The sequence below is a fragment of the Mandrillus leucophaeus genome, unplaced genomic scaffold (genome assembly GCF_000951045.1).
Source record: "Mandrillus leucophaeus isolate KB7577 unplaced genomic scaffold, Mleu.le_1.0 Scaffold408, whole genome shotgun sequence".
In the NCBI taxonomy this organism is placed as follows: Eukaryota; Metazoa; Chordata; class Mammalia; order Primates; family Cercopithecidae; genus Mandrillus; species Mandrillus leucophaeus.
In genome coordinates, this window is record NW_012104343.1 from 87203 (window position 1) to 114123 (window position 26921).

Here is a 26921-nt window from a genome sequence, read left to right on the forward strand (position 1 = left end):
AACTCCCATATTTGACATTAATTTTTTTTTCTTTTTTTTTTTTTTTTTTTTGTCTCACTTAGTTGCCCAGGCTGGAGTGCAGTGGCCGGATCTCAGCTCACTGCAAGCTCCGCCTCCCAAGTTTACGCCATTCTCCTGCCTCAGCCTCCAGAGTAGCTGGGACTACAGGCGCCCACCACCTCGCCCGGCTAGTTTTTTGCATTTTTTAGTAGAGACGGGGTTTCACTGTGTTAGCCAGGATGGTTTCGATCTCCTGACCTCGTGATCCGCCCGTCTCGGCCTCCCAAAGTGCTGGGATTACAGGCTTGAACCACCGCGCCCAGCCGACATTAATTCTCCTACTGATAGTCAAGTTTATATACAAAGCATTTTCAAATATCTCATTTGATTCTCACTACAACCTTATGAAACAAATAAGCAGATAAAGCAATAAAGATGCAAATTTTGCCCAAGGTAACCTGGCCAGCAGAATTCAGAGAGCTGGGACTAGGTCCTAAAGATCATTTCCTGAACTTGTACCACCATGGTACATGGTACATCGTGATCATATAATCTTACTCTGAGTAGTAGAGTGTCTTTAGTGTAACTGAGGAAAGATATACTCAGAATCCTTGTGCTTTTAGAAACATTACTGAGCACCTAACTATAGGTACGCTTGTCCTAGCTACCATGGACATTTTTAGAATAAAGTATGAGTGGGACACACTGGTGTGTACCTGTAGTCCCAGCTACTACTCAGGAGGCTGAGGGGGGAAGATCACTTGAGCCCAGGAGTTCAAGCATAGTCTGGGCAACATAGCAAGACCTCATCTCCAAAATAAAATAGGGTGCTGGTTTCTAGGGTTACATATTTTCTATCTTTCTTTAAAATGTTCCACTGGAAATCAGGGCAAATTGACAGCAGAGTGAAGAGAAATTAACATCAAACACTGATATACTGGCCTCTGGATTAAGACTGCTACCACCCACCCCATTCTGGGTAAGACTCCCCTTCTAAGGGAAGGCTAATGGGAACCTTTATCCCATTCTGTTGTAAATGCTTCCGTATCGTCTTTCTGACTTGAGTTTCATGATCACATTTTATTCTCACAGAGTAGAATAAAAAAGTGTATATGACAAAGTAGAATGGCCCAATTGATATTATCCCCATTTTACATGTGAGTAAACTGAGGTTCACTCAATAACTTGTCCAAAATTACATAGTTATTGGTGGAGCTGAGATTTAATCCCACTTGATTACAAATGTCACTTTATTCTTATATGCTGCTTCCAGTCCATAATAAAACACTGTTAGTCCCATTAATTTCAGCTCACTGGAAGTCAGCCACTCAGTCAATTTGGAGTTCAATTAATTTGACTCTAATTTCCTAAATTACAGGATTTTTACACTATATATAAAAGATATCTCTATAATAGTTTGCAAATATAAAGATGCATATATGGAGATCCTGGAAACATATCAATTTCCATTTTCAATCTGTCACTGTAACTGTCTAAATATTAAACAAAATTTGAAAAGAAATGGTCAGATAACCAAAATACAGAACTTTAGAGTGTTTTTACACAGGATGGAATCATTCATTAAGTATTTCACGCATGATAAACATCAAGAATTTGCTTTGAACATGAATTCCTTATATTTATGAAGAACTTTCAACTTCATTTTCACTGCTCCTTTGAGTCTTATCACTACATATAGAAAGAACTATGTTGAGCCATCTACTCCACTTTCTTGTTGAAGCCCAGGGCATGGAGAAGGCCAGTGATGCTTTGAGGTATCAGACAGAGATGCGACAAGAAGCCATACTCATGTGCTCATTTGCTTGCTGCCATTGGTTACCTATAACAAATTATTTCTCATTTCATCTTGGAGGGTATCTCTCCCCAAGGTTAGGTATCTTATGTTGGGGTATCCCCACATAAGACACTCAATTATTGATTTTTTAGTCTGTTTTCTGGCTGTAAAGACAATAAAACTATTATTATTATTATTGTTATTTAAAACAGAGTCTTGCTCTGTCACCCAGGCTGGAGTGAGCATGATCTCAGTTCATTGCAATCTCCACCTCCTGGGTTCAAGCAATTCTCCTGTCCCAGCTTCCCAGGTAGCTGGGATTACAGGTGTGTGCCACCAGGCCCAGCTAATTTTTTTATTTTTAGTGGAGATGAGGTTTCAGCATGTTGGCCAGGCTGGTCTTAAACTCCTAACCTTAAGTGATCTGCCTGCCTCAGCCTCCCAAAGTGCTGGAATTACAGGCTTATTTTTTTAAACATGTGTTATACTACCTGTTTGCTCCAAAATCCCCCCTTGTGAGTAAATGAGGAAAGATGGATTCCTTTCATTTGGTATTACTGCAATGTGGAAACACTAGATTTGCTTTATGCACTATGCATGGTGACTTGAAAAAAATACTCAGGGATATTTAGGTTGTGTCCAAGACCAAAATATCCTAGAAAATCTGATAATCTGTTACAGTGTATTGCAAAAATGCAAACTGAAATGTTGAAAGATCAAAACCAGAGAAAATATTTGGAAGGATTTTTTTTTTACCACCCTCATTTTTCTTGAAGGTGCAGATAGAACCCTGAGTGTCCAGATAATTTTAACATATAGAGCAGTGAAAAAGGATGATATCTTGGGGCGGGGTTAAGGGTCAAGGCAGAACAAACCCACACACCGTTCACAAGTATTTCTCATGATCCCATACTTTTGTAGATGCTACACCAAAAGGCAGTATATTCTTACCAATACCTTCCCTAGCCTATTCATGTTCAAAAAAAGCACCTGTAAAAGGGCTACTGTAATGGATGATTACTTGGAAGATAGTGACATCTTCTGGTAGTTTACAGACTAAATATATTTATGGCAGACATTTCCCCCACAACCCCAAAATCCAGCCACGGTTTTAAAAGATTTATTCTATATACATTAAGCCCCCAAGTGTGGATTCTTAAATTTATGAAATATTCAATAAAATATAAACCAGCTAAAAATAACATTATAGCTCACTTATTCTGCTCCTTGTCTTGCTGTCATCTCTGGCTCTAATAGAAAATGTTTTAAGCAGCAAACATTTTTCTCTTTTTGGTGTTTCTCCACATGTTCTAATTTAGGCAGCTAGCATTAATTTTGCTTTTCTTGATCATCAAAAATTGACCAGATTTCCCTTAATTTGAGAAGTTTTCGTAACATCTAAGAATTCAAAAGGACTTTGGGAGTTATCTGCTCTAATCCACTCCCCAGTAGTTCAAACTTAATTTGGGAAAATGTGACCTAAGTAATCATTTGGTAGCATCAAAAAACAAACAAACAAACAAAAAACAGTAAAAAAAAAAAAAAAAAAATTACAAAAGCTCTGTGCGGCTGAGCTCAGGCTCTGTCTCCTTTAAGCCTTCCTGACTATCTAGATTGTGTGTCCCTCCTACATGGATTTTGCTCACAGTATGTATCACACTGTTCTGCAACTGTCTGCTTACTCGACTACCTTTATAACTACGGTGCAAACCCCTTGAGGGCAAGGCCTATATCTCCATTCCTATTTGTGTCCCAAGAATCTCACAGTGCCAAGACTATAGTATTTTATGGCTTAGTGTTATTTATATATTTATTGAAAAATAAGTGCATTCAAATGGTGCCAGGTGAAGATTTTTGTGTTTTTTTTTTTTTTTTTTTTTGCGACAGTCTCATTCTGTTGCCCAGGTTGGAGGGAGTGCAGTGGTGTGATCTTAGCTCACTGCAACCTCCGCCTCTCGTGTTCAAGCGATTCTCATGCCTCAGCCTCCCAAGTAGCTGGGGTTACAGAAGTGCACCACCACGCCCAGCTAATTTTTGTATTTTTAGTAGAGATGGGGTTTCACCATGTTGGCCAGGCTGGTATCAATCTCCTGACCTTAAGTGATCCATCCACCTTGGCCTCCTAAACTGCTGGGATTACAGGCATCAGCCATAGCGCCCAGCCAGGTGAAGTATTTGTTTTTCATTAAAGTAGAGTTTATTTTAGAGATCTATATCCATCACAAAGTGACTGGAAAAATCTGTTGAGCACCTACTATGTGCCAGGAGCTGTGCTAGATGCTTTGCACACTTTTACCTCATCTAATCCTAATAAGCCTGTAAGGTGTGATCTTATTTCATGGTAGAGAAAACTTACTCTGGTCAGTTAAGTGAAAGAGACAAGATTTACTCTCATTCAGTCCATGTAACTGTTTATACTCTATCTGATTCCCAGAGAGAATTTCCATGAACATAGATAAAAAAGACTTTTTAGAAGGAAATCAGAGCAAAGGAGAAATAAGGATTTTTAAAAAATCAGATAAAGCCAGAAGGTAAGCATTAAATATTGCATACTATTATTGTCCTATACATTTGCTACAGGTAAACGGCGAATTTGGCTGAATCTCTCAGCTGTCATTACCTAATCTGTTACTTTCTTCAGACTTTAAAAGGTAGGAGCAGACCAGGCGTGGTGGCTCACGCCACCCAGCACTTTGGGAGGCCGAGGCGAGTGGATCACCTGAGGTCAGGAGTTTGAGGCCAGCTTGGCCAACATGGTGAAACCCTGTCTCTACTTAAAATAAAAAATAAAATAAAAATAAATAAAAATCAGCCAGGCTTGGTGGCTGGTACCTGTAAACCCAGTTACTCCAGAGGCTGAGGTAGAAGAATCGCTTGATCCCGGGAGGCGGTGCTTGCAATGAGCCGAGATCGTGCCACTGCACTTCAGCCTGGACAACACAGTGAGACTCAGTCTCAAAAAAAAAAAAAAAAAGAAAAAAAAAAAAGTAAGGGCAAACCATTTGCTTAGAAGCACATTTACTCCTGAATTGAAATCTGAAATCTCTCCAGTGGGTCCTCAAAGAAGCTATTTATGTGGGAGTGAACCAATGTCATCCCTGGCATAAATACGGTTTAAAGCATAGTCAAAAGCTACCAGTGATAAAAGAAACCTGATGCATGGCCAAAACACGGCAACCCAGGCACAAAGGTCTCAAGAGTGGGTTTAATTCAGAATTTTTAAGAGAAATGAATGGATTACTCAATTTTTGGTTTCCTCCATAAACATCTCTCAAAAACAAGATTTTGCCAATTGGGCAATAGAGAGTTAAAGGTTGCTCTCTGACAAGTGGCTGGAGCACAGGTACTATTGCTGTTTGAGGGCGGATTCACATAATCACTGTAGCTGGAGACAGACGTGACAACCTCTTATGAAACATGAGCAGTCTAATGAGGACACCCACCTCAGTGAAAAGCCTTTCCATCTCTTTACAGAAATGATCTTAAGAGTGCCAATTGTTAGAGACAAGATTTTCTGAAAAACAATTTTGGGGCCAGGCGCGGCGTCTCACTCCTGTAATCCCAGCACTTTGTGAGGTCAAAGTGGGTGGATCAGTTGAGCTCAGGAGCTCAAGACCAGCCTGGGTAACATGGTGAAACCTTGTCTCCACCAAAACAAACAAACAAACAAAAAGCAGAAATTAGCCGGGTGTGGTGGTGCATGCCTGTAGCCCCAGCTACTCAGGAGGCTTGGGGTGGGAGGATTGCTCGAGCCTGGGAGGTGGAGGTTGCAGTGAGCCAAGATCACGCCACTGCACTCCAGCCTGGGTGACAGAGCCAGACCCTGTCTTAGACCAAAAAAAAAAAAAACAAAAAACAAAAAAACAAAACAAAAAAAACCTGGATCTGTTACAACACACAAATGTGTAAAGTACCCTGCCCCACATCTATGAAGTGTGAATACTACAATTTTAGCCTTAAATTTAAAAAAAAAAAAAAAGCACCTTTATCTGGCTCCAAACTTCATACACCATATGCTTCTCGTGTTTCCATGGATATGCCTCATATTTGAGTTTTTTCTGATCATTGTGTTCAAAAAGATGGGTAGGCTTAGGGACACAGACTTGGGGCAAACCTATGTTTATTCCTACACTCAAACTATAGACATTAAAGTCTCTATCTCATTTACCTTATATAAAAGTCAAACACTGCCTTTACTAGCAACCAAGGTCACCCACACAAAGGAACATATCGAAAACATAGGAGCAAAAAAGACAAAATTGGAACTGCATCCAGTAGGTACAATTAAAGTAGCCAAACTGCATTTCTACTGTGGAAACTTTCAAAAGAACATTCATGAAGTTTTAATACAGGATACATATACACAATTCCATATGGCTTTTGATAGCAGTATATATATGGCCCCATTTTAAAATGACTTATTATTGGATTCAGGCTGTATCAGTGAGGGTACAGTAAGGAAACAGAAACCCCACACCAGATACTTGAACAGGGAAGTTTTAATATAATATTTGCTAACTAGTAGAAGCTGGTTAATTATTTGTAGGGGCAAAAGAGGACTCTAAAGTGCACAGAAGTAGCAGGTAAAAGGCAAATACTGTCCCTAGGGTGAAGAAAAGTGAAAAAAATGAACTAAAGACCAGGAGAGGCTCTATTACCCTACCTCACTCCCAAGCTGAGATCAGACTTCCCTGGAGAGGCTGTGGTTTCTACAGGAACATTCAGTCTGCCATGGTGAAGAAACTTGTCCCAGGGAATGGGCCACAGAGAGACGGTTGCTTGATGGAGTGGCAGAGCTGGCACGGAAGCAGCCCATGGGAGCTGCTCCACAGTGGCTCAGGGTTGGGAGAAGGTAACCTGAGGTGCAGCTGGAGCTCCTCTGTTGGGACTGCTGGGCTTCTATGGTGTATAAAAATGGGAGACTCACAACCATAAGTAAAGTATCTTCTTACAGCTTTTGCTTTGCAGTGCCACTCGTGGGCCCTCATCTTCCCAGCTGGCAAAGGAAAAAGACAGTACAAGGCAAGACAAAGGATGGGTTTGGAAATGAGACCATAGGTTGATAATAGCCATCATTCACTTCTTTGGTCACTGAGCTTCCATATACATCTACATTATCTTATTTATTTATTTATTTATTTATTTATTTGACAGAGTCTCACTCTGTCACTCAGGCTGGAGTGCAGCGGTGCAATCTCGGCTCACTGCAACCTCTACCTCCTGGGTTCAAATGATTCTCCCGCCTCAGCCTCCCAAGTAGCTGGGATTACAGGCGCCCCACATCTGACTAATTTTTAGTATTTTTAGTAGAGACAGAGTTTCCCCATGTTGGCCAGGCTGGTCTCAAACTACTGACCTCAGGTGATCCACCCGCCTCGGCTTCCCAAAGTGCTGGGATTACAGGGTGAGCCACTGCACCCAGCCTATATCCATATTATCTAATACAACAGCTACTAGCCACATGGCTCCTAAGTACCTGAAATATGACTAATCTGAAGTTAAATGTGCTAAGTGTAAAATACACACTGCATCTCAAAGACTAAGTACCAAAAAAGATGTAAAATATGAGGTTTTTATATCAATTCCATGCAGAAATAGTTTTTTGTTTGTTTTCTGAGACAGGGTCTCACTCTGTCACCCAGGCTGGAATGCAGTGGTGTGTTATCAGCTCACTGCAACCTCTGGCTCCTGGACTCAAGTGACCTTCCCACCTCAGCCTCCCAAGTAGCTAGAACTACTGGCGTAAGCCACCATACTCAGCTAATTTTTGTGTATTTTTTGTAGAGATGGGGTTTCACCATGTTGCCCAGGCTGGTCTTGAACTCCTGAACTCAAGTTATCCACCCACCTTGGCCTCCCAAGGTGCTGGGATTACAGGCATGAACCACCATACCTGCCAATATTAAAATACAATAAAATCAATTTCAGGGCCAGGCACTGTGGCTCATGCCTGTAATCTCAGCACTTTGGGAGACTGAGGTGGGCAGAGCATTTGAGGTCATGAGTTCGAGACCAGCCTGGCCAACATGGTGAAACCCCGTCTGCACTAAAAATACCAAAGTTAGCTGGGAGTGGTGGCGGGTGCCTGTAGTCCCAGTGAGGAGGCTGAGGCAGGAGAATCTCTTGAACCTGGGAGGTAGAGGCTGCAGTGAGCTGAGATTGCTGCAGTGAACCGAGATTGTTGCAGTGAACCAAGACCACAGCACTGCACTTCAGCCTGGGCGACAGGAGACTCGTCTCAAAGGGAAAAAAAAAAAAAAAAAAATCACTTTCACCTATTTTTAATGGGATTCCTAGAAAATTCTAAGTTACACATGTGGTTTTTACCCCTGGTAGTTATATCCTTTCTGAGTAGCTGGAGCAACTTCGTTTCTTTGGATAGAAAAAGTTTCTAACCTTCAACAAGTTCCATCTTGGTGAAATGGCTTTTTCAACTGCACTCCCTTCTCCCCAAGTCTAAAAGCTTTAATTTCGCTATATGTCTGGGTACTACAAACACTGCTAACCCAGGTCTCCCAACTCTCCTCACTCATATTTCAAACCAGCAGCCCAGAGGCTGATTTTGACTATGTACATTTCTGTCATCTCAACTCTCCTCTCTTCATAACCATTTTTTCTCAATGTAAACATATTTACAATACCCATTAAGTACTGAACACCTACTTGCTACATATGTCCGTCTTAACAAAAGCACTTCCACAGGAATTCATACAGTAACAGATGCAAAGCGGTAGAGAGCAGATTAGGAAAAAATCTAGCTTCTATTACAGGTTCTGATTTTTTCAGGTTAAGCCATGCAAGCCTCAGGCCCTCTGTTTCTATCTCTGCTGGGAGAGAGAGGGCTGAATTACTTCTTTTTTTTTTTTGAAACGGAGTCTTGCTCTGTTGCCCAGGCTGTAGTGCAGTGGTGTGATCTCGGCTCACTGCAACCTCTGCCTCCCGGGTTCAAGCGATTCTCCTGCCTCAGTCTCCTGAGCAGCTGAGATTGCAGGCGCATGCCACCACGCCTGGCTAATTTTTGTATTTTCAGTAGAGACGAAGTTTCACCATGTTGGCCAGGATGCTCTCTATCTCTTGACCTTGTGATCCACCCGCCTCAGCCTCCCAAAGTGCTGGGATAACAGGTGTGAGCCACCACGCCCAGCCTACTTTAGTTATATTCACACTAAGTCATGAAATCCTTTAGCAATTGTAATCAACTTTTTAAAAAATTAATAGAATAAAAACAGTACACTACACCTATTAAAGACATTTTCTGAAACTTCTGTTTCAGGTATATATTTTATATAGCAGTTGCAGGGTAAAATGTCTTTCTTATTGAGTGTCACAGTTACGGTTTAAAAGCTACTGATGTAGATACTTAAAATCCTATATAGTTTGAATTCTTATAGATTCATTTGTTCCAAAATTATTTTAAGACCAGTAATCACAAAGTATGAAATCACAACTTAATATGGAAAGTTTTATCAAAGCTAAAATTTATTTGGTGCATACTCCTATTGATACCAGGTATGTTCGCATATACCTTTTTCTTTCATGTGTAAAAACAACCATGTGAGGTATTTTACAGGTTAAAAAAAAAAAACTACTTCCTTATTCAGTGTAAAGGAGGCTTACAAGCATTCCAAAATAAAAACAAAACCCAGACAAGTACGTAGTCTATTTCCATTTCCTTTTATACATCCTCTATATATATCACACATTTTAGCAATAGGAGAATAGAGAACCAATTCAAATGCAAGGGAATCTTTTTTGTAGATTCTGTTGACAGATGCTCTTTAACCTAAATATTTTCTGCTCTAAGCATAAGGGACTTAACTGTTTTCAGTACATGAAATAATTTTAAGGTGATCTAGTACTTTGAAAATTTCATTCACTTAAGAACACTTAAGCTTAAAAATAGCACTATTTTTCAGAGGCAATTTCTCAACAGAAAAGGCAATGGTAACAGTTCAATTGATGGAAATGGTTGAAATAAAACACCTTTGAGAAAGTAGAAAAAAGGTGTAGGAACAATTCTGTAAAAACATAGCACCATTACCTCAACGAATGAGCAAATTTTACATACTGTATTTTTTCAAATAACCTATTTTCATATTTAGTAGTTCAAGTTCCATAAGCTGTTATATTAAGCTTTCTTTCTGTTTAAGAGTTCAATGCTAACACCATGTTTTTTACAAAATAAAAAACAATTTCTCAATAAACAGTGACTACTAAATTGTTACAAAGAAAAATTCTTCAATACTTATTTTATTCCATATATAAGCTTCTTCCCAAAAGATACATTAATATTGCATTACAAACAAGACAGCTAATCTGGTCAAGCTGTGAATATATTTGACAAAAACATTTGATCTTCCTACTGTTTTTCATTTCTTGGATAAATTTCTTTAGCAATTCTATTAGTTCTTTTTCTAAAATCAAGTTAACCAAATACAGCCCATACAGAAATCAGATTTGAAAGCTGACTTCTATTTTTTAAAGTACCCTCTTAACTGAATGCTGCCAGCAATAATGTAATCAAATTACATTTTGTAATCAAGTGCTGTATATTACATATAGTATGTGTATATATTTTCAATGAATATCCATATAAAATGAATAAACTTAGTACCAGCATACTAAATTTAATATGATTTATTTTAAATGATTGCTGGTTCCAGATAATTAAAAACCATCAACTCTATGGCAACAACTATAATACATATACAGTTCTTTGAAAGATGGTTTCAAAGTTATAAGAGTGGAATATTATTTTTTAAAATACAAATGACATTTATAGCAAAAGGCTCTGTGGTTGAATAATCAGCAAATTAAAGAAAAATATCAGAGAAAGGTTTTGAAAAATAAAGCGCGTTTCCTGTTAAGAGAATTGATTCTTTCCTTCCTAAAAATGTCTAATAGAAATTAAAATGTTTAAACAAAAGGTTCCTAAAATTCCTCAAAAAAAATTAAACTTCAGTAGCAGTAATTAATGAGGTCAGACTATCATGGCAAGCTGAATATTAATCTGTTGGTGGTCAGAAGATACAACTGCTCAATTTTTAGAGAAGTAAAGTTTATTACATTTGAAACAATACAGCAGAAATCTCAAAAGTTTACTCATTAAATATAGTTTAATTCTTACAAATCTTCTTTTGAAAACACAGTTCATATATGTTGCAACCTCAGAAGTTTGAATTTGAAATTAAATATGAAGGTAGTAGTCAGGGAAGTCACATCAGAGTGCTTTGTCAAATATCCAAACAAATCAGCACATACCTCTTCTGTGATACAGGAGGAAAAAAGTGATTCTAAATATATCCAAGTGAATGCAGAAAAATACATTACTATTTGAGGCAGACCATGCTAAAATATAATTTACAATGATTAGTTTGCACTTAAGAAGGTTAATAACACATTTAAACCAATGAAATGAAGGTTAGGTTAAATTTTGTAGTATTTGCTCAGTCTCTGTACTAAACATTAGTTCATCTGAAAAGTAAGTTTGGAAAAAAGCAAATAACCTGATACTTCTCTTTATGCTTATCATTTTCTCACTGTCATCTTAAATGCAAACAAATCAATACAGGATCAAGATTTTTACATATTAAAATGAAGACTAATGACTTGTAAAGGTAGACTGTGTACCATGTAGTACTTAATAGATGAGCTTGCAATGACCATCAACTCAATTTTTTAAATAACACCAAGATCCACAAGCCAAAATAAACATTTGATTAAAAAGTTCTGCTATTCAAGATAACTCAGTTGTCCTTTTTCTCTTTGAGATTGGGAAAGGCTGGGTCTTTAAAAACCTGAAGAGGAGTTGGTAAGAGGAAAAAAATCCTCAATGCTTTAAAAAAACTCAACTGGTTAGAAGTCCATACAACTACTATGCTGGCATGGACACAGATGTTTCCTGTCACAGAACTGTTCACTTTCCCATAGAAGTACTTCCTCCAAGCCAACTATATAAAGATGTAAATCAGTTCACCCATGATTGAAACTGAAATGATCCTTCAAAATAGAAGTAAAACACCTCACCCAAAAAGATCTTTTAAATCATTACTAGCTGAACTACTACTGGTCATAGTAGTTGGTGGCTGTGCAAAGTTCTGTGGATTAAAGAAAGGATTACCCTGCATACCAAAGGCAGATTGTCCTATCACGTTCATCTGTGTTCCCATTACTGAACTGCCCATAGCTGGAGAACCTTGAGGAGGTACAAACTGATTAAGCCACTGATTTGGTTTCTGTTGTGATAATTGGTTCATGCTAACTTTGGGTTTCTGAGGGCCAAAGAGATTATTAAGGGCAGACATATCTGTGGGTCTTTGTTGGCTCTGCTTTGCACCAGCAGGAGGAACACTCAAAGCATTGAAGTTTGGCAAAGTGGGAGGTGTTCCCAGAGTCATCTTGGTCACTCCAACTGTGCTTGGACTACTGTAGAAGTTCTGGTTTGTATTAACGGGCATGTTGAATCCTGAAGTCTGAAAGCCCATATTGGCATTTAGGCCATTTGTCAAATTTCTCTTTGTATTATCAGTTGGTGTAGAAAACATCATGCCAATGCCCATGGAAGGAATGGAAGTGAAAGTACTTGAAGCAGAAGATTTAGGGGTACTAACAGAAAGGCTGGTCAAAGATGACATATTATCCATCAATGTGTCTGTCAAGTCCTTAGTCTGAAAAATATGAGAGAATTACTTTATCTCTAAGAAATATAAAATACTTTATAATTAGTAAACATTTGACAGATTAAATCATAAAGGACAAGTTAGAATTAAGCTCAACGGTCTATACCAAATTAGCAAACTATATCCTGTAGGTCAAATACAGCCTGCCACGTGTTTTTGTATGGTTTTTACAGAGGAATATTTGCAATCGATTTGATGATGGGGAATACTAACTTTAAACTCCAATTAAGCAAAACGTTATCTCATCAAAAACAGAATCACATTCTTCCTATTCTATATTACAAAAAACACAGTAATTTTTTACTATTATTTGTATAGTTTGAATTTCATCAAAATTTTATAGGAATTTGTTTCCACTATTCTTAAAAAAAGTACCTACAAAATATTCTCAATTTTGCCTCTTGGCCTGCAAAGATGTTTTTCTCAGACAAAATGTTGGTGATTAAGAGGTAACGAAAAAATAATTTAAAGAAAGCTTTTAAGACAAAGCTATCTCTGAAACCAGTAACAGTGTAAACTCTCTACAAGAAGGGCCCTTATTCACTGCCATAGCACCAATACCTGGAACAGTGCCTGGAACACAGGAGAAAACAAATACTAGCCAGGTCATGTAGGTACATCTTAAACCAAGTTACACATCTAACTACAACTGAAAAGACAAACATAGAAAATAACTTTAGCACAAAAATACATTAAGAGCATGAATATAATATTCTGATCACTTCAGAGTGAACAGAGTTGAATGAGCACTATGAGTCCTAATCCTATTCCTCTAGCTTCTTCTTTGTTGGTAACAAGCATTGTCACAAAACACAGTACATTAGGCAGGTTATAGCAGAGTTGGAGAATCGTTTATGTCCATACTTCTTAGAAACCACACATTAAGGTATTATTTGAGATACATTTTTATACAAATACAAGTAGACTAAGTTCTATACCACCTTACTCCTTAACAGTAGTATTCCTGAAATTATGCAAAAGAAACGAACTCTGACCTGTTTAACAGTAGCAACAGGTGTGTGCACTTGGGGTTTAAGAGGCTGCTGGCTTTTCAACTTCTGTGCTTGCTCTTGTTCTTTTGCTAATTTTTGTTTTTCTTCAAGTGTAAGTGATGCCTTAAAACAAAATAAAGCAAAAAATCAACTGGCAATTTCTTAAGTCCATTTGTAAAACAAAAGTTATCTCTTCAGGCAAAGGACATCTTACTACTTCACTGAAAAGCAAACTACTCTTGTCTTGGTGATTGTCACAGTAAGTTGTATTTCAAATCACTACATAATCTAACTTTAGATAAAAACTCACAGGATCTGTGCAAAAATATTTCCAGTATGAAAATAATAATTATTTTTAAACTATTCATTAGAATCACCCTTTTCCAGACAATGACAATATGATTTAGTGATTTCATTCTTGAAAATTGGGAAATCTTTTTAAACTCTAATCTATCTCACCCCAAGAATATTTTAGGAACTCACAAAAAGTGAAGAAAGAATGAAACAACACACGGTTCTTTCACTGCCCTGATGTCTACAGCAAATTCAATGTCTTGTCTTTTATCAACTTTGCTAAACTAAAAGCTCACAATGTTCTCTTATAATTTTGTAAACTACTATGTCCAGTAGTCCTTTGGCTTTACACATACAGGTATTCACATTTATGAATGAATAGAAGAATGCCCTCAGCAGACGTCACAAACTGACTTACAGTTTTTTTACTGGATGCTAACCAAGAGGAAAGTATCCTATTATAGTTTAATATTCAAAATCAGAGGGGGAGCAAAATTTTAGCAAGAAATAGAGAAGAAAAAAATGTGCTCAGATTTTTTATCTACTTATGAGATGGAATCAGATCTATTTTGAAAATCCTCTTTAAAATATTGTTGGTCTGCCATTAGTAAGTAATGTATACATCATGTACCCCTGCTGGAATAAACCAAGAAGGGTACATCATCACTTCTGTAGTATGCCTGTCAAAAATGTACAACTTTAATCCAATTATGAGAAAACACGAGACAAACTCAAGTTGATGGCCATGCTACCAAACAGCTGACCAGTACTCTGTGAAAGTGTCAAAGTGAAAATCTGATGGACTATAAAATTTGACACCATGAAATGACAGAAGATGAGGTTGCTAGGCTCAAAAAGAATGGAAAGAGTTTGGAACTCAAACTGTTGGGAATGTAGTGAGTGGGACAGAAATTAAAATACTGATGAGCAACAATCAGAGACAGCCTAAGGTAGCTGGACAGCACAAATCTATAGTAGAAGCCATCAACACAGGAGGAGAAGCAGAGAAGACAGACAGTGAGATTCACCAAGGAGTGTGGCTGGCAAAGTACAAGAGAAAGGACAAAGGAGACAAGGAGTCTATAAATATTACCTTGTAGCAAGTCAAGTAATAATGGAAGCTAAAAATCTTAAGTACATTTATTTTCAAAATGGGTTAGGGTTATGTTTAACTGATAAAGGAATTTCAGAAAGATAATTACAAATGTTTCTTGTTAAGCTGTTGAACAGCATTTCCCAACAAAAATCTGTGGTTTACAGGAAGTCCTGTAGTATAAATAAGAGGGCTGAAAGAACAATAAGGAAACTCACTCTTTTATGTTTATTCTGTAACCCGTCCTCTTTATTTTCAGACTCACTGCCAGTCAGAAGGTCTGCTCCAATGTTGTTAAAAACCTTGTCAATTTGCTGAAATAGAAAAATGTCAACAATTTAAATAAGTTCAATAAAAATGTGATTGTTGCTTAAAGATTAAAAGCCCTCCAAATGAAGCACTTTCTACAAAACTTAAGTATCTTCTTACCTGATTCCCAGTATTTGTAACTTTTGCCTCCTCAGAAACATTCATTTGATTTCCTATGTCCAAAGATCTGTAGGCGAGTTGAATTATGACAAAACAACAAAAAAGAAATGTATAGTTTTAAATACTCATGCTAAAAATTATTTATCCACATGGAATTTATTAGACCCCAATTAAACTGTGGTTTCATTCTTTAAGAAGAGTCATCTTTTCCATTGTTTTCTACTGTTAATGTTTGCTTGCCCCCAAAATAACATTTGTATGTAAGTCCATTTCTTAAACTCAACATTTGGGATTTACTGGAGAATTTATTCAAGGTGTCATAAAACCAGTCAAGCATGGCTCTTATCAAAGAGCTTAACATCTCACTGCAAGACAAGATATGATATGGGGAATTTAATGTGATTAAGTTCTGAGTCTGTACTAACATGAATGCTATAATCACTGTTATGTGAGCCAGATCTATGTCCTGAGAAACAGGTAAGATTTAGATAGAAGGAAGAAAAAGGAAGGGTTCATTTCCCAACTCAAATATAAATACTTGGTATTAAAAATTGATCTCTACCTATAATGCATTTTAAAAATTATTTCTCCAGATTTTTATGTTAACATAGTCAATCCATCAAAGACTACATACATACACACTATAGAATACTTCAAGCATACAAAAAGTATCCTAAATTCATGTGTTTTACTCTGGAGCAAAGAATACAGTGGGGCTTTGATTTTAATAAACTGGATTCAACAGTCAACGATTTCCATCTTTGCCTTCTTGTTTGAATACTAGCTTTCTGCAAATAATTTAGAAAATCCTCCCTAAAAATAAAAAGAGGTGAATGTTGTGATGCTAAATATGAAATGAATGTTCTATAAATGTTTCTGGGGCTAGAGAAAAGAGAATGAAAAAAAATCAAAACACTAGAAGTTCATAAATTTAAAAAATTTTCATAAGTGGTGCTTTTAGTTTTCATCAACCTGAGTTTACAATGCTAGTGGCTATTACTGACAAGGGATTTCTCAGAAACAGAACTTTCTTTATGTAGATAAAATGCTAAAATTATATCATATTAAACTTCTGTACTCAGAAGTGACACTAGACTTTTCAACCACATTGTATTTTAATTCAGTTCAACTTATTAATACTATGGTAAATTTTGAAATGTTTTACATACGGTCAAATTTAAATCCAGCAATTTTTCTATTCCATATTCCAGAAAATCAATCATAAGACAACTATAATCTCACTCCTGGACCACATATAATTCATGGGCAACCTACTTACTTCTGCTGTTCTTGCATTATATGAAGTTGCTCCAGTTTAGTCTTATGTTCAGACTCCAATCTATTAAGCATCTCTTTTATGACGGAAATGAAAGAATTGAACTGGTATAATGAGAAATTGATACGGTTACAATGTTTCAAGTTAGCAGCAAATGTAATCAATTAAGATAATTCATTAAGTTAATCATAATATTCTCAATTTTTACCAGTAGAATAGGATCCAGTCACAGCACTGATATTCACTAAGAATGATACATTTAAATTTGGGATATCATAGCAAGCTTTTATAATATCTTTGTATAGTGATGATATGATAGTTGATGAGGCTTTTAAGTTCCAGAAAACATGTCTCAATAATGAGTTTTATATCCTGAGTTGTTTAATTGCTATTATTCAGGGGCCTTGTACAAATTCACCCGTAGCAGTTACATATCGATCTTCTGGGATAATTCAAAATTAAACATCTGAATTTGTGCCGAACTAGAAATAATCCATTTAATATGCATAGAAAATTCCTGCTTATTCAGATTGCAATGACATATCTGGCTAAAATAAACCTTGTTTTCTGACAGTCGAAATATTAAATGTACATAATCCAACTTTCAAATAATTAAATTTCATAAAGCATACCTAGCACTATGTCTTAATACAGTTTAAGCTTTGGCTAACTTTGGTCAACTGCTGATCATTCATCCCTATGGTACTTCAGGATCATCATAAACAACTTATTTGAATAACACCATATGTTACAGGAAGAATCTAGAAATGGCTCTCCTCCTTTCCCCAAATCTTATAATTACATCTTTGTGTTGAGTGTTTATACATACACTATTTTATTAATCCTCACAACTCTTCAAAGTAGGTTCACTAATATTTCTAATCTACAAATGAGGAAACTCAGGCTCAACGAGAGGTAAAGCAACTCAGAGATGCTAGAGAGCTCATATGGCAGAGTTAGAACTCATCCCAAGCCTGGTTCCAAAGTCTGCACCCTTTTCTACTACATTACACTGCCTTTCACCATGCTGTATCGGCAGCAGCTTCTTTGTCTTATGAGAAAGTCAAAAGGCATGTTTCCAAAGCAGTTTACTATGACTGACTTTCCACTGATTACGGTTCTTAAAACTTTTTATTGAAGTATAATATACTAACAGAAAAATATACATGTTAAAGTGCACAAAAAAAAAAAAAAATCACAATTCACACAAATTGAACACATCCAATGTAACTAGTAGCCAGATAAAGAAACAACATTGGTCCAGGCACATGGCTCACACCTGTAGTCCCAGCACTTTGGGGAGCCAAGGCAGGAAGATCACTTGAGCCCAGGAGTTTGAGACCAGCCTGGGCAACATGGAGAGACCACGTCTCTACAAAAAATACAACAATTAGCCAGGAGTGGTGGTACATGCCTGTAGTCCTAGCTATTCGGGAGGCGGAGGTGGGAGGATCACTTGAACCCAGGAGGTCAAGGATGCAGTGAGCTGAGATTGTGCCACTGCACTCCAGCCTGGGAGACAGACTGAGACCCCGTCTCAAAAAACAAAAACAAAAACAAAGCAAAATCGTTATCAACATCCCAGAGGCTTCCTTATACCCGCTTCCAGTCATTTTTCACCCTCACACTCTTTGGGTAAACTTTATTCTGACTTCTAGCAGCATAGCTTAGACTGTTGTACTTTATATAAATAGATCATTCAGCAGATCCTCTTCTATGCCTGGCTTCATTCACTCAACATGTTTGTGAGATTCATTCATACTGTTAAATGTAGTTTGTGCAGGAAAGAGTTAACATTGTAGACATAAACTGCTATCCTTGAAAACTCCTGCTTGCAAAATTGGCCTTTAGCTGGTGTCTGGGAACTCAGATTTCAGAAAGGTTCTATTATTAACGGTAACAGTGGCTTACTTGCCTAAACTGTTTGTACAAAGAATATGTTCTACGCTGAACACTTGCTTTCCTTCTGGGAGTTTGGAATTTGAGTACATGCCAGGCAGAGGGCGTTACTTCATCAGCCCTCACTGAAAACTCTGGACACTGAGTTCCATCTAATGAGTTTCCCTGGTTGGCAACATTTCACACAGATTATCACAAGTCATTACAAGGGGAATCCTGCGTGATTTCACTGGGAAAAGACTCTAGAAGCTTGTGCCTGGTTTCCCTAGACTTTGTCCTATGAACCTTTTTCCTTTCCTGATTTTGCTGTATATTTTTTCACCATAATAGAGCACAGCCTGAGCATAACTCTATGCTGAGTCCTGTGAGTCCTTCTACTGAATCATCCATTCTGGGAGTGGTCTTAGGAACCGCCCTCAAACACAAGTTATTGATTATTCAGTGGACTGCTGCAGGGCATTTGCTGTTTTTTATTCAAATGTTGCAAATGTGTTTTCCTAAGTTACTTATCTTTGTCACTTAGTGTATAATATACTTAAATCATCTTAAATCAGAAAGGAACTAAGAAGGCAGTCTTAAATTAGAAACCCTGACCATGAAACAAACAGGAAGGCAGACCACATCCATGCTAAACTACTGTAAAATACAAGAAGATATGAATCAAAATATTTGTTGATGAAAATAGCCACCCCCCAAACAAAACAAAACAAAACAAAAACAACCACTAAGCTGAAATAAATCAACACAACATTTCAAATGGAATTAGAGACAGGGTCTTGCTTTGTCATCCAGGCTGGAGTGCAGTGGTGCAATCTCAAATCACTGCAACCTCTGCCTCCCAAGCTCAAGCAATCCTCCTCTCTCAGCTCCCTCTAGTAGCTGGGACTACAGGCGCACACCACTACACCTGGCTCATTTTTGTATTTTTGTAGAGATGGGGTTTCACCATGTTGCCCAGGCTGGTCTCAAACTCCTGAGCTCAAGTGATCCACCTAACCCTTCCCTCCCAAAGTGTTGGGATGACAGGAGTGAGCCTATATATCCTAAAATAAGCATTTGGGAATATTTAAAAACACACTAAATCAGAAATATGACAACAAAGAACAGAAATGACAAAAGTTGAAGACTGTTTTAGGCATATTATACTATTCCTCCCCAATATTCACTGTCTCCCTTCTTTGCCCACCCTAACCTCAACTCTGCTATCCATGATATGAAGAAATTACCAAACCAAAAATTAAAATATAGGGGGCGAGCGTGGTGGCTCACGCCTGTAATCCCAGCACTTTGGGAGGCCAAGGCAGGCAGATCACTTGAGATTCGGAGTTTGAGACTAGCCTGACTAACACGGTGAAACCCCATCTCTGCTAAAAACACAAAAATTAGCCAGGCATGGTGCCTCACGCCTGTAATCCCAGCTATTCGGGAGGGTAAGGCATGAGAATTGCTTGAACCCAGGAGGCGGAGGTTGCAATGAGGTGAGACTGCACCACTGCACTCCAGCCTGAGTGACAAGATGAGACTCCACCTCAAAAAAAAAAAAAAATATTAAAACCAAGGAACTAATTTTCAGAGACTTACCCTATTACTTCAAATGAAATGTTTGTTCTGATTAGTTTTATAAATTTCTCTGCCTCCCAAAACTCTGCTCGCTCAGCACTCTCCCCAATGCCAAAAGCTCTCAACTTCCAGCTTTCTGCTTCCCTCATTGCTGTAATTCACTTTCGGTTCTAAATCCTCCCTGCCTATCCATCTCTGATGCTCTCAGTTAAACAGTAACCCAACTCAGGCTTTTCCATTATATTTCATTAAATACTAGTTCTGTTGTGAATAAAAATGACCCGTCTACTCTATACTTCAATTTTCTCTCAATTCAATAAATATTTTTGGTTCTGTCATTGCACTAAGTGCTGGGGCTATAATGAAGAATAAGCTCTAATAATCTTTGAGGAATTTCTAATCTTCAGGAAGAATCAGTCACAGAAGAACACAACTGTGACAAACAGCGATAGAGGTATGCAGAGAGACAATTCCACAATATTCTTTGGACACATTATTCCTTAGCTCAAACATTTACCACACCTTGAAAGTTCAAATACCTAAACCAGACAGACATTTTAAGTCTACCTATTCTAGTCTCAATGTACCTTTCTCATTCTCCTACTGTATTATATATATCTCCCAACCAAATTGAATTATTTCTTCTAAGTGGTATATAGACTCTTAAAATGGTCCCCAATTATCTCTTCCTCCTGCCATTCATGCCCTTGTGGAATCCCCTATCTTTGAGCGTGGGCTGAACCTGTGACTTGCTTCTAAAGCAACAGACTATGGCACAGGTGATGGGATATCACTTCCTTGATTACAAGAGACTGTAATTTCAGTCTTGCTAGCAGACTCTCTCTTGCAGGCTTTGATGAAACAAGTTGCCATGTTGGAAAGGCCCATGTGGCTAGGAACTGACAGTGGCATCCAGCTAATAGCTAAGAATGGAGGCCCTAAGCACAACAGCCCAAAAGGAACCGAAGCTTGCCAACAACCATGTAAGTGCACTTAGAAGCAGATTACTCTGTAGCTGGGCCTTGAATGAGCCCCAAGTTCTTGACTATAGACAGCACTGTGAGAAACCCTGAGCAGGGAATCCAGCTATGCCATGTCCTGGCCTGACCCACAGAAGCTGTGAGATAATAAATGTGTGTTGCTTTAAACCCCTAAGTTTGTGGTGATTTGTTCTGTAGCAATCAATAAATAATGAATATACTCCCCAAACACATTCTATAACTTTATTCTTCATTTATGTCAATTTCCCAGCCCTAGATTTCAAGTAGTCCCAAATCCTACATATTTTTCAACATCCTGCTCATTTACTATTTACCAATGAAGTCACCCCACAAACTTTCTTCATTTAGTTCTGTGGCATATTTTACCCCCACCTTTTTTTTTTTAACCAAACTTTATAATATATTTATATATCTAATGCCAAGAAAACAGTAAGCTGAATAAAATGAATAAAGCACAAAAATACTCCTACCTGATTAAGATTAAGGTTGTTTTCAATACTCAGGGGAATAAGATGAGGCAATACTTTTCCGGCCAGCTGCTCTTTGGTGATTCCCAACTTCTTATGAGTAAAAGTACATTTGTAAATACCTGATAGAAAAGAATGTGACAAATTTCCTAAGTTAACACCATCAATTCATAGAAATCATGAAAATAATATATGTGTATGAAATCCCTTGATAATCTGTGTAGTACAAATTTTTCCCAATCAATGCCTAGAATAATGATGTTCTTACTATGAATCAGAATGATTTCAGCCTTTATCATCAGGCCAGATTTAAACACCATGACATATTTATCCTGTGTTCTTTTGGTTTAGGAGCACAATAAATGACAGCATAACATTAGAAGCTTATCAGAACCACATTCAATTCTTATTGTGCAGCAGTAAAGTTACAGAATGGCCTTTTATTCTGAAACATCTAAATACATACTTCAGAAATCATACTCAAGGCATCTATTTTAAAGGGTGTAAGTATAGGTACAGTCAAAATATAAGTCCTACACCTTTATCCACTTCTTCAGCAAATCAAACTCAACATGTTTGAAATTTAATAACTGAATTCAACTCCACAAATTCCTTCCCTATTGTCTCACCTATTTACTCAATCTTCAATACTCCACTTGTTACATCTATCCACAAAGTCTTCATTTGGTAAACTGAGTACATTTCCTCCTCATTCTCTGAATGCCTTTGAGTTCTAAGTGTTTTGTACATAATCCAAAGCTTTGTGAAATACCATCCGCCATTATTCTGTTAATGTGCACATGACTTATATACCCAAAGGGTAACTTTATTGGGCACTGACTAAATGCTTATTTGCTGAGCACTGTTTGTTACTTTCCCTTTGTTTCAGTGAAGTCTCACAAGAATCCTAAAATGACGTTAGTCTCATCCTCATTGGATAAACTTTTCAAAGTCACCTCAGGAACTGACAGAGCCAGGATTAGAGCCAGTGCTTGAATTTCTACTACGCCAAACTCCTGCTCAAAAAGACATTTTTTTTTTTTTTTTTTTTTTTTTGAGACAGGGTCTTGCCCTGTCGCTCATGCTGGAATGCAGGGACACGATAATGGGTCCCTGCAGCCTCAACCTCCCTGGCTCGTGTGATTCTCCCACCTCAGCCTCGCAAGTAGCTGGGACTACAGGCACATGCTACCACACCCAGCTAATTATTGTATTTCCAGTAGAAACGGGGTTTTGCCATGTTGCTCAGGCTAGTCTTGAACTCTTGGGCTCAAGTGATCTGCCCACCTCAGCCTCCCAAAGTGCTGGGAATACAGGTGTCAGCCACTGCACCCAGCTAAGACCATGCAATATCCCTAGAGTACCTTCTATGTCTACAGAGGTCCACAATAAATACCTCTTAACCATTCCCACAAATACTGAGCAGTTTCTATAGGCCAAGCACTACATTAGGTGTTAAGAATACATGGATGAATAATATAGTTTTTCTTAAATATTAACAAAGAACCAGGCCGGGCACGGTGGCTCATGCCTGTAATCCCAACACTTTGGGAGGTGGAGGCAGGCAGATCACAAGGTCAGGAGTTCAAGACCAGCCTGGCCAAGATGATGAAACCCTGTCTCTACAAAAAATACAAAAAAATTAGCCAGGTATGGTGGCAGGTGTCTGTAATCGCAGCTACTCAGGAGGCTGAGGCAGAGAATTGCTTGAACTCAGGAGGCGGAGGTTGCAGTGAGCCGAGATGGCACCAATGCACTCCAGCCTGGGTGATAGAGTGAGACTCTATCTCAGAAAAAAAAAAAAAAAAAAAAAAAAAAAAAAAAATTAACAACCTTTAATTAAATAAAAATGAACTTGTTAATGTTTTAGTGACTCTATAGCTATGCCTGTTATAGTGCAGCAGACCCCTGGCATTTCCAGATTGGACTTTCATAACTTTAACTATATATAAATGATTTCAGAGTTTCTTAGTAATTTGTAATTATGCTGACAGCACAGAATGTCCTATAAGGTTAACATGCTTCATCAGCATGTCAGCCACAAAATATATTAGAAAACCAGCTCCTACCACTTATCACTTGCATGATCTTGAATCACTTATTTCACATCTCTGAGCCTCAGTTTCCTTGTAAAATAGAAACAATAGTACCTATTTCATTGAATTTGGGGAAGAATAAAATAAGGTAATGCAGAGAAAATACTTTGCCTCTTACAAACTGAGTATCAAATAAACCTCTACTAAGATCAGTATCAGCATTTCTAGTAGCTTTGTTTGCCCCTCTCACTTTGCACCACTTTGCGGGGAAAACTACACGCTATCACGATATTTGTAAAGCTAGAATTCTTAAACATCTTATTTCTTTATAAATATCAAGATTCTACTGCTTTTGCTAAACTTAAAGAGAAAAGGTGTATTATGACATTTATCTCATCATTCTTCAATTATGAAATGCTGTATACACGAAAGGAGAGTATAATGGTTTTAGAGATTGGAAAATTTATTTGCATGATAAAACAGCATCAAATGACATTAAATTTTCAGCTACCTAAAATTCCCATGAGGACCGCAGGTTCCTTGGATGGAATTTGTTGTAAGAAGGGTAGGATATCATCAAGTACAAACCACTTATCCAAGTATTCCAAAATCTTTCCTAAGCACACTAATGAATTTACACGAACCTATTAAAAAAGGTAAATTGCATTAGTCATTTAAAGTTTTCAAAATCTAGAACAAAATATTTAAGTGCAAACTTAATCTTCATATAAAAATGTTAAAGTCTCAAGAATAAAAGTAGATTTAGAAGCTCTCATTCTTTATTAACATAGGAAATTCACTTATTTACTAATTTTCCTGGTTTGTCTCACAATTTATGACTGCTTTACCAGGTCACCAGTGAGATAAAGACAAGGAATGACTACAATTTTGTAACATTTTAAAGTGATCAGGATTTGAGAAACTTTTACTACATATGTGTTACTATCATAAGAACACTCCTTTGGGGACATTTGAATAATAAAAAGGACTACATTCTTTGCACCAAGTGATCAAGTTCACCCGCATTCCAGTATTTTACTCTAAGTTAGGTTCAGTTCATTCTTAAACTAAATATTTTAAGATGTGAAGGTATTCATATATTTGTTTTCTATTTCTAAATACAGTTATTAAGACCTCTTATTTAGAAGCTTTTATCAAAATTCCATATTCACTTGACTATTTGATAAATACATCATACCTTACTTCTATTTGGAATTTCTTAAGATAGAATATCTTTAAGTCAGGACCATAGTATTAATAGAACTCCAGTTTTCAAAAAAAAGTTAAACAAGAAAGGCAGAAAATAATTTTGTTGGCTAAAAAAGCACCATAGTTCTACAGGAGAAATGGGGAAAATTTTCCATTTCTAAAAAATAGCATACAATTGTTTTCTGAAATTCAAACACAAGAGATATTATAAGTTCAAAAAGGTATCTGAATGCTCTACTTGTACTCATAATCAGTTTTATAGAAGGAACAGCTGCATTCTACTGAGAGATATATATATTAAGCAAAACTGAAAATACGTATTTACTTTTATGATATATAAAATATTAGTCATGTAAGTAATGAATAAATATAGCTCTTGGAGCATTTTACCTAACTCTGTACAATTTTTAAAAATTTTATTTTCAGGGAAGAGTATTAAGATACAATTCGAACTCATGATTCAGGAATTTCCTAATTAGAATTTTAAACTTTTAGAGATATAGGACTATGAATACAATTTAGGAATTCCTATTTGCCACTCTGAAGGTAGGCAGAAGCACTGAAAGTGCTATCCAAAATCCACTTAAAAGGTGACATATAAAATATAAATCCATTCCTAGTTACTGTTCTAAATATAATTACATTCATTACAACTTCTTGTAAACAACATGCCTTAAGGACCAGTTGGCATCTTTAAAACAAACATAAATATCACTGGGCAGCAATTCACATCATTTATGTATCCATGCTTCCCATTTCTACATACCCCTGCATATGCTCAGAACTGAACTAGAACAGGTACTCTTGTTTTGTTTTGGTTTTGGATTTTTTGTTTTGTTTTTTGGGGGGTGGGGGTGCTTGCTCTGACATCTAGACTGGAAGGCAGCGGCACAATCACAGCTCCTTGCAGCCTCAACCTCTTGGTCTCAAGTGATCCTCCCGCCATGCCACCACACCTAGCTAAATTTTTTTATTTTTAGTAGAGACGAGGTCTCGCTGTGTTGCTCAGGCTGGTATTGAACTCCTGAGCTCGGGATTCCCCCGCCTCAGCCTCCCAAAGTGTTGGGATTAAAGGCATGAGCCACCATGTCCGGCCTACAACATGTACTTTGAGAAAATGTATGTTAAAATAAATTTATGCTGCCATAAAATAAGGTATATAGTATGATTATAACATCTTCTAAAGGGCATTTTGAAAACTAAATGTTAAGCTGTATATTACTACCATCTATTTTGAAAATTCAATCATAAAATTGAGAATTTCAAAGAAAACAGCTGTTTTTAATGATGGTGAAAAGACTCAGAGGGGCACAGTGACTTTTCAAGGTCACAGGGGTTGTTAGTAACAAAGTGAGAATGAGAACTAAAGCTTCTTGACTTTATTTCATTTCACGCCTGTTTGTTTCAGTAATGATTTGTTTTTCTACTTTGATGTTACATTTTCCATTTCAAAGCCTTTCGACCAAGAAACATGAACTAAAATAGATTCAATGGCTATAAGATAAAATCATATCATTCAAATTGCTTTTGCCTATAATTTTATTAAGCTGTTTATTTTTATTTAAATTCACATTCCATCAGATAAAGATAGGATCTCCAGAGAACTAGCTTTACAAAATGCAAATTTAATAATATGCCCATTATCAAAAATCAATATAAAGAACTGGTTAGGCAAAAGAGAACATTTCTCCCTCTTTAAAGCTGCTATTTTGAAGACAGCATTCAAAATTACTTCTATAAAGAAATATCAATGTGATAAACTATTATATTTAGTGTTAGAGAAAAGGTTGGGGACATTTATTGCTTTCAATATGAGATAATGAAAACTTCGTTATCAATTCTACCTTCCTTGACTAACAAGTAACTGAATGAACACGGTGAAACCCCGTCTCTACTAAAAATACAAAAAATTAGCCGGGTGTGCTGGCGGGCGCCAGTAGTCCCAGCTACTCGGGAGGCTGTGGCAGAAGAATGGCGTGAACCCAGGAGGCGGAGCTTGCAGTGAACCGAGATTGCGCCTCTGCACTCCAGTCTGGGTGACAGAGCGAGACTCCGTCCCCCTTCCCAAAAAAAAAAAAAAAAAAAAAATTTTGTATTCAAAGAAGGCAACTATTCCCTTGGTCTGCATTTTTTAGTACAACTGTTTCTCCTACTTGTATTCATATTAACTTATTGCTTTATTGTACTCTAC

The 26921-nt window shown here is 37.2% G+C and overlaps 1 protein-coding gene across 2 annotated transcripts in view; it reads right to left on the minus strand.

Moving 5' to 3' along the window:
• Positions 1-9256: 9256 nt before the first annotated feature.
• Positions 9257-26921, minus strand: part of SCYL2 (SCY1-like 2 (S. cerevisiae)) — a 69961-nt gene continuing 52296 nt past the window's right edge. For both annotated transcript variants that reach the window (XM_011992217.1, XM_011992216.1), the window contains 7 exons: positions 24033-24165; positions 21489-21607; positions 16562-16662; positions 15283-15349; positions 15072-15167; positions 13470-13589; positions 9257-12462 (listed from right to left, as the gene is read on the minus strand). In XM_011992217.1, the coding sequence (XP_011847607.1) occupies positions 11818-12462; positions 13470-13589; positions 15072-15167; positions 15283-15349; positions 16562-16662; positions 21489-21607; positions 24033-24165 (1281 nt within the window). In that variant the 3' untranslated portion in view covers positions 9257-11817. The remainder of the gene's footprint in view (positions 12463-13469; positions 13590-15071; positions 15168-15282; positions 15350-16561; positions 16663-21488; positions 21608-24032; positions 24166-26921) is intronic.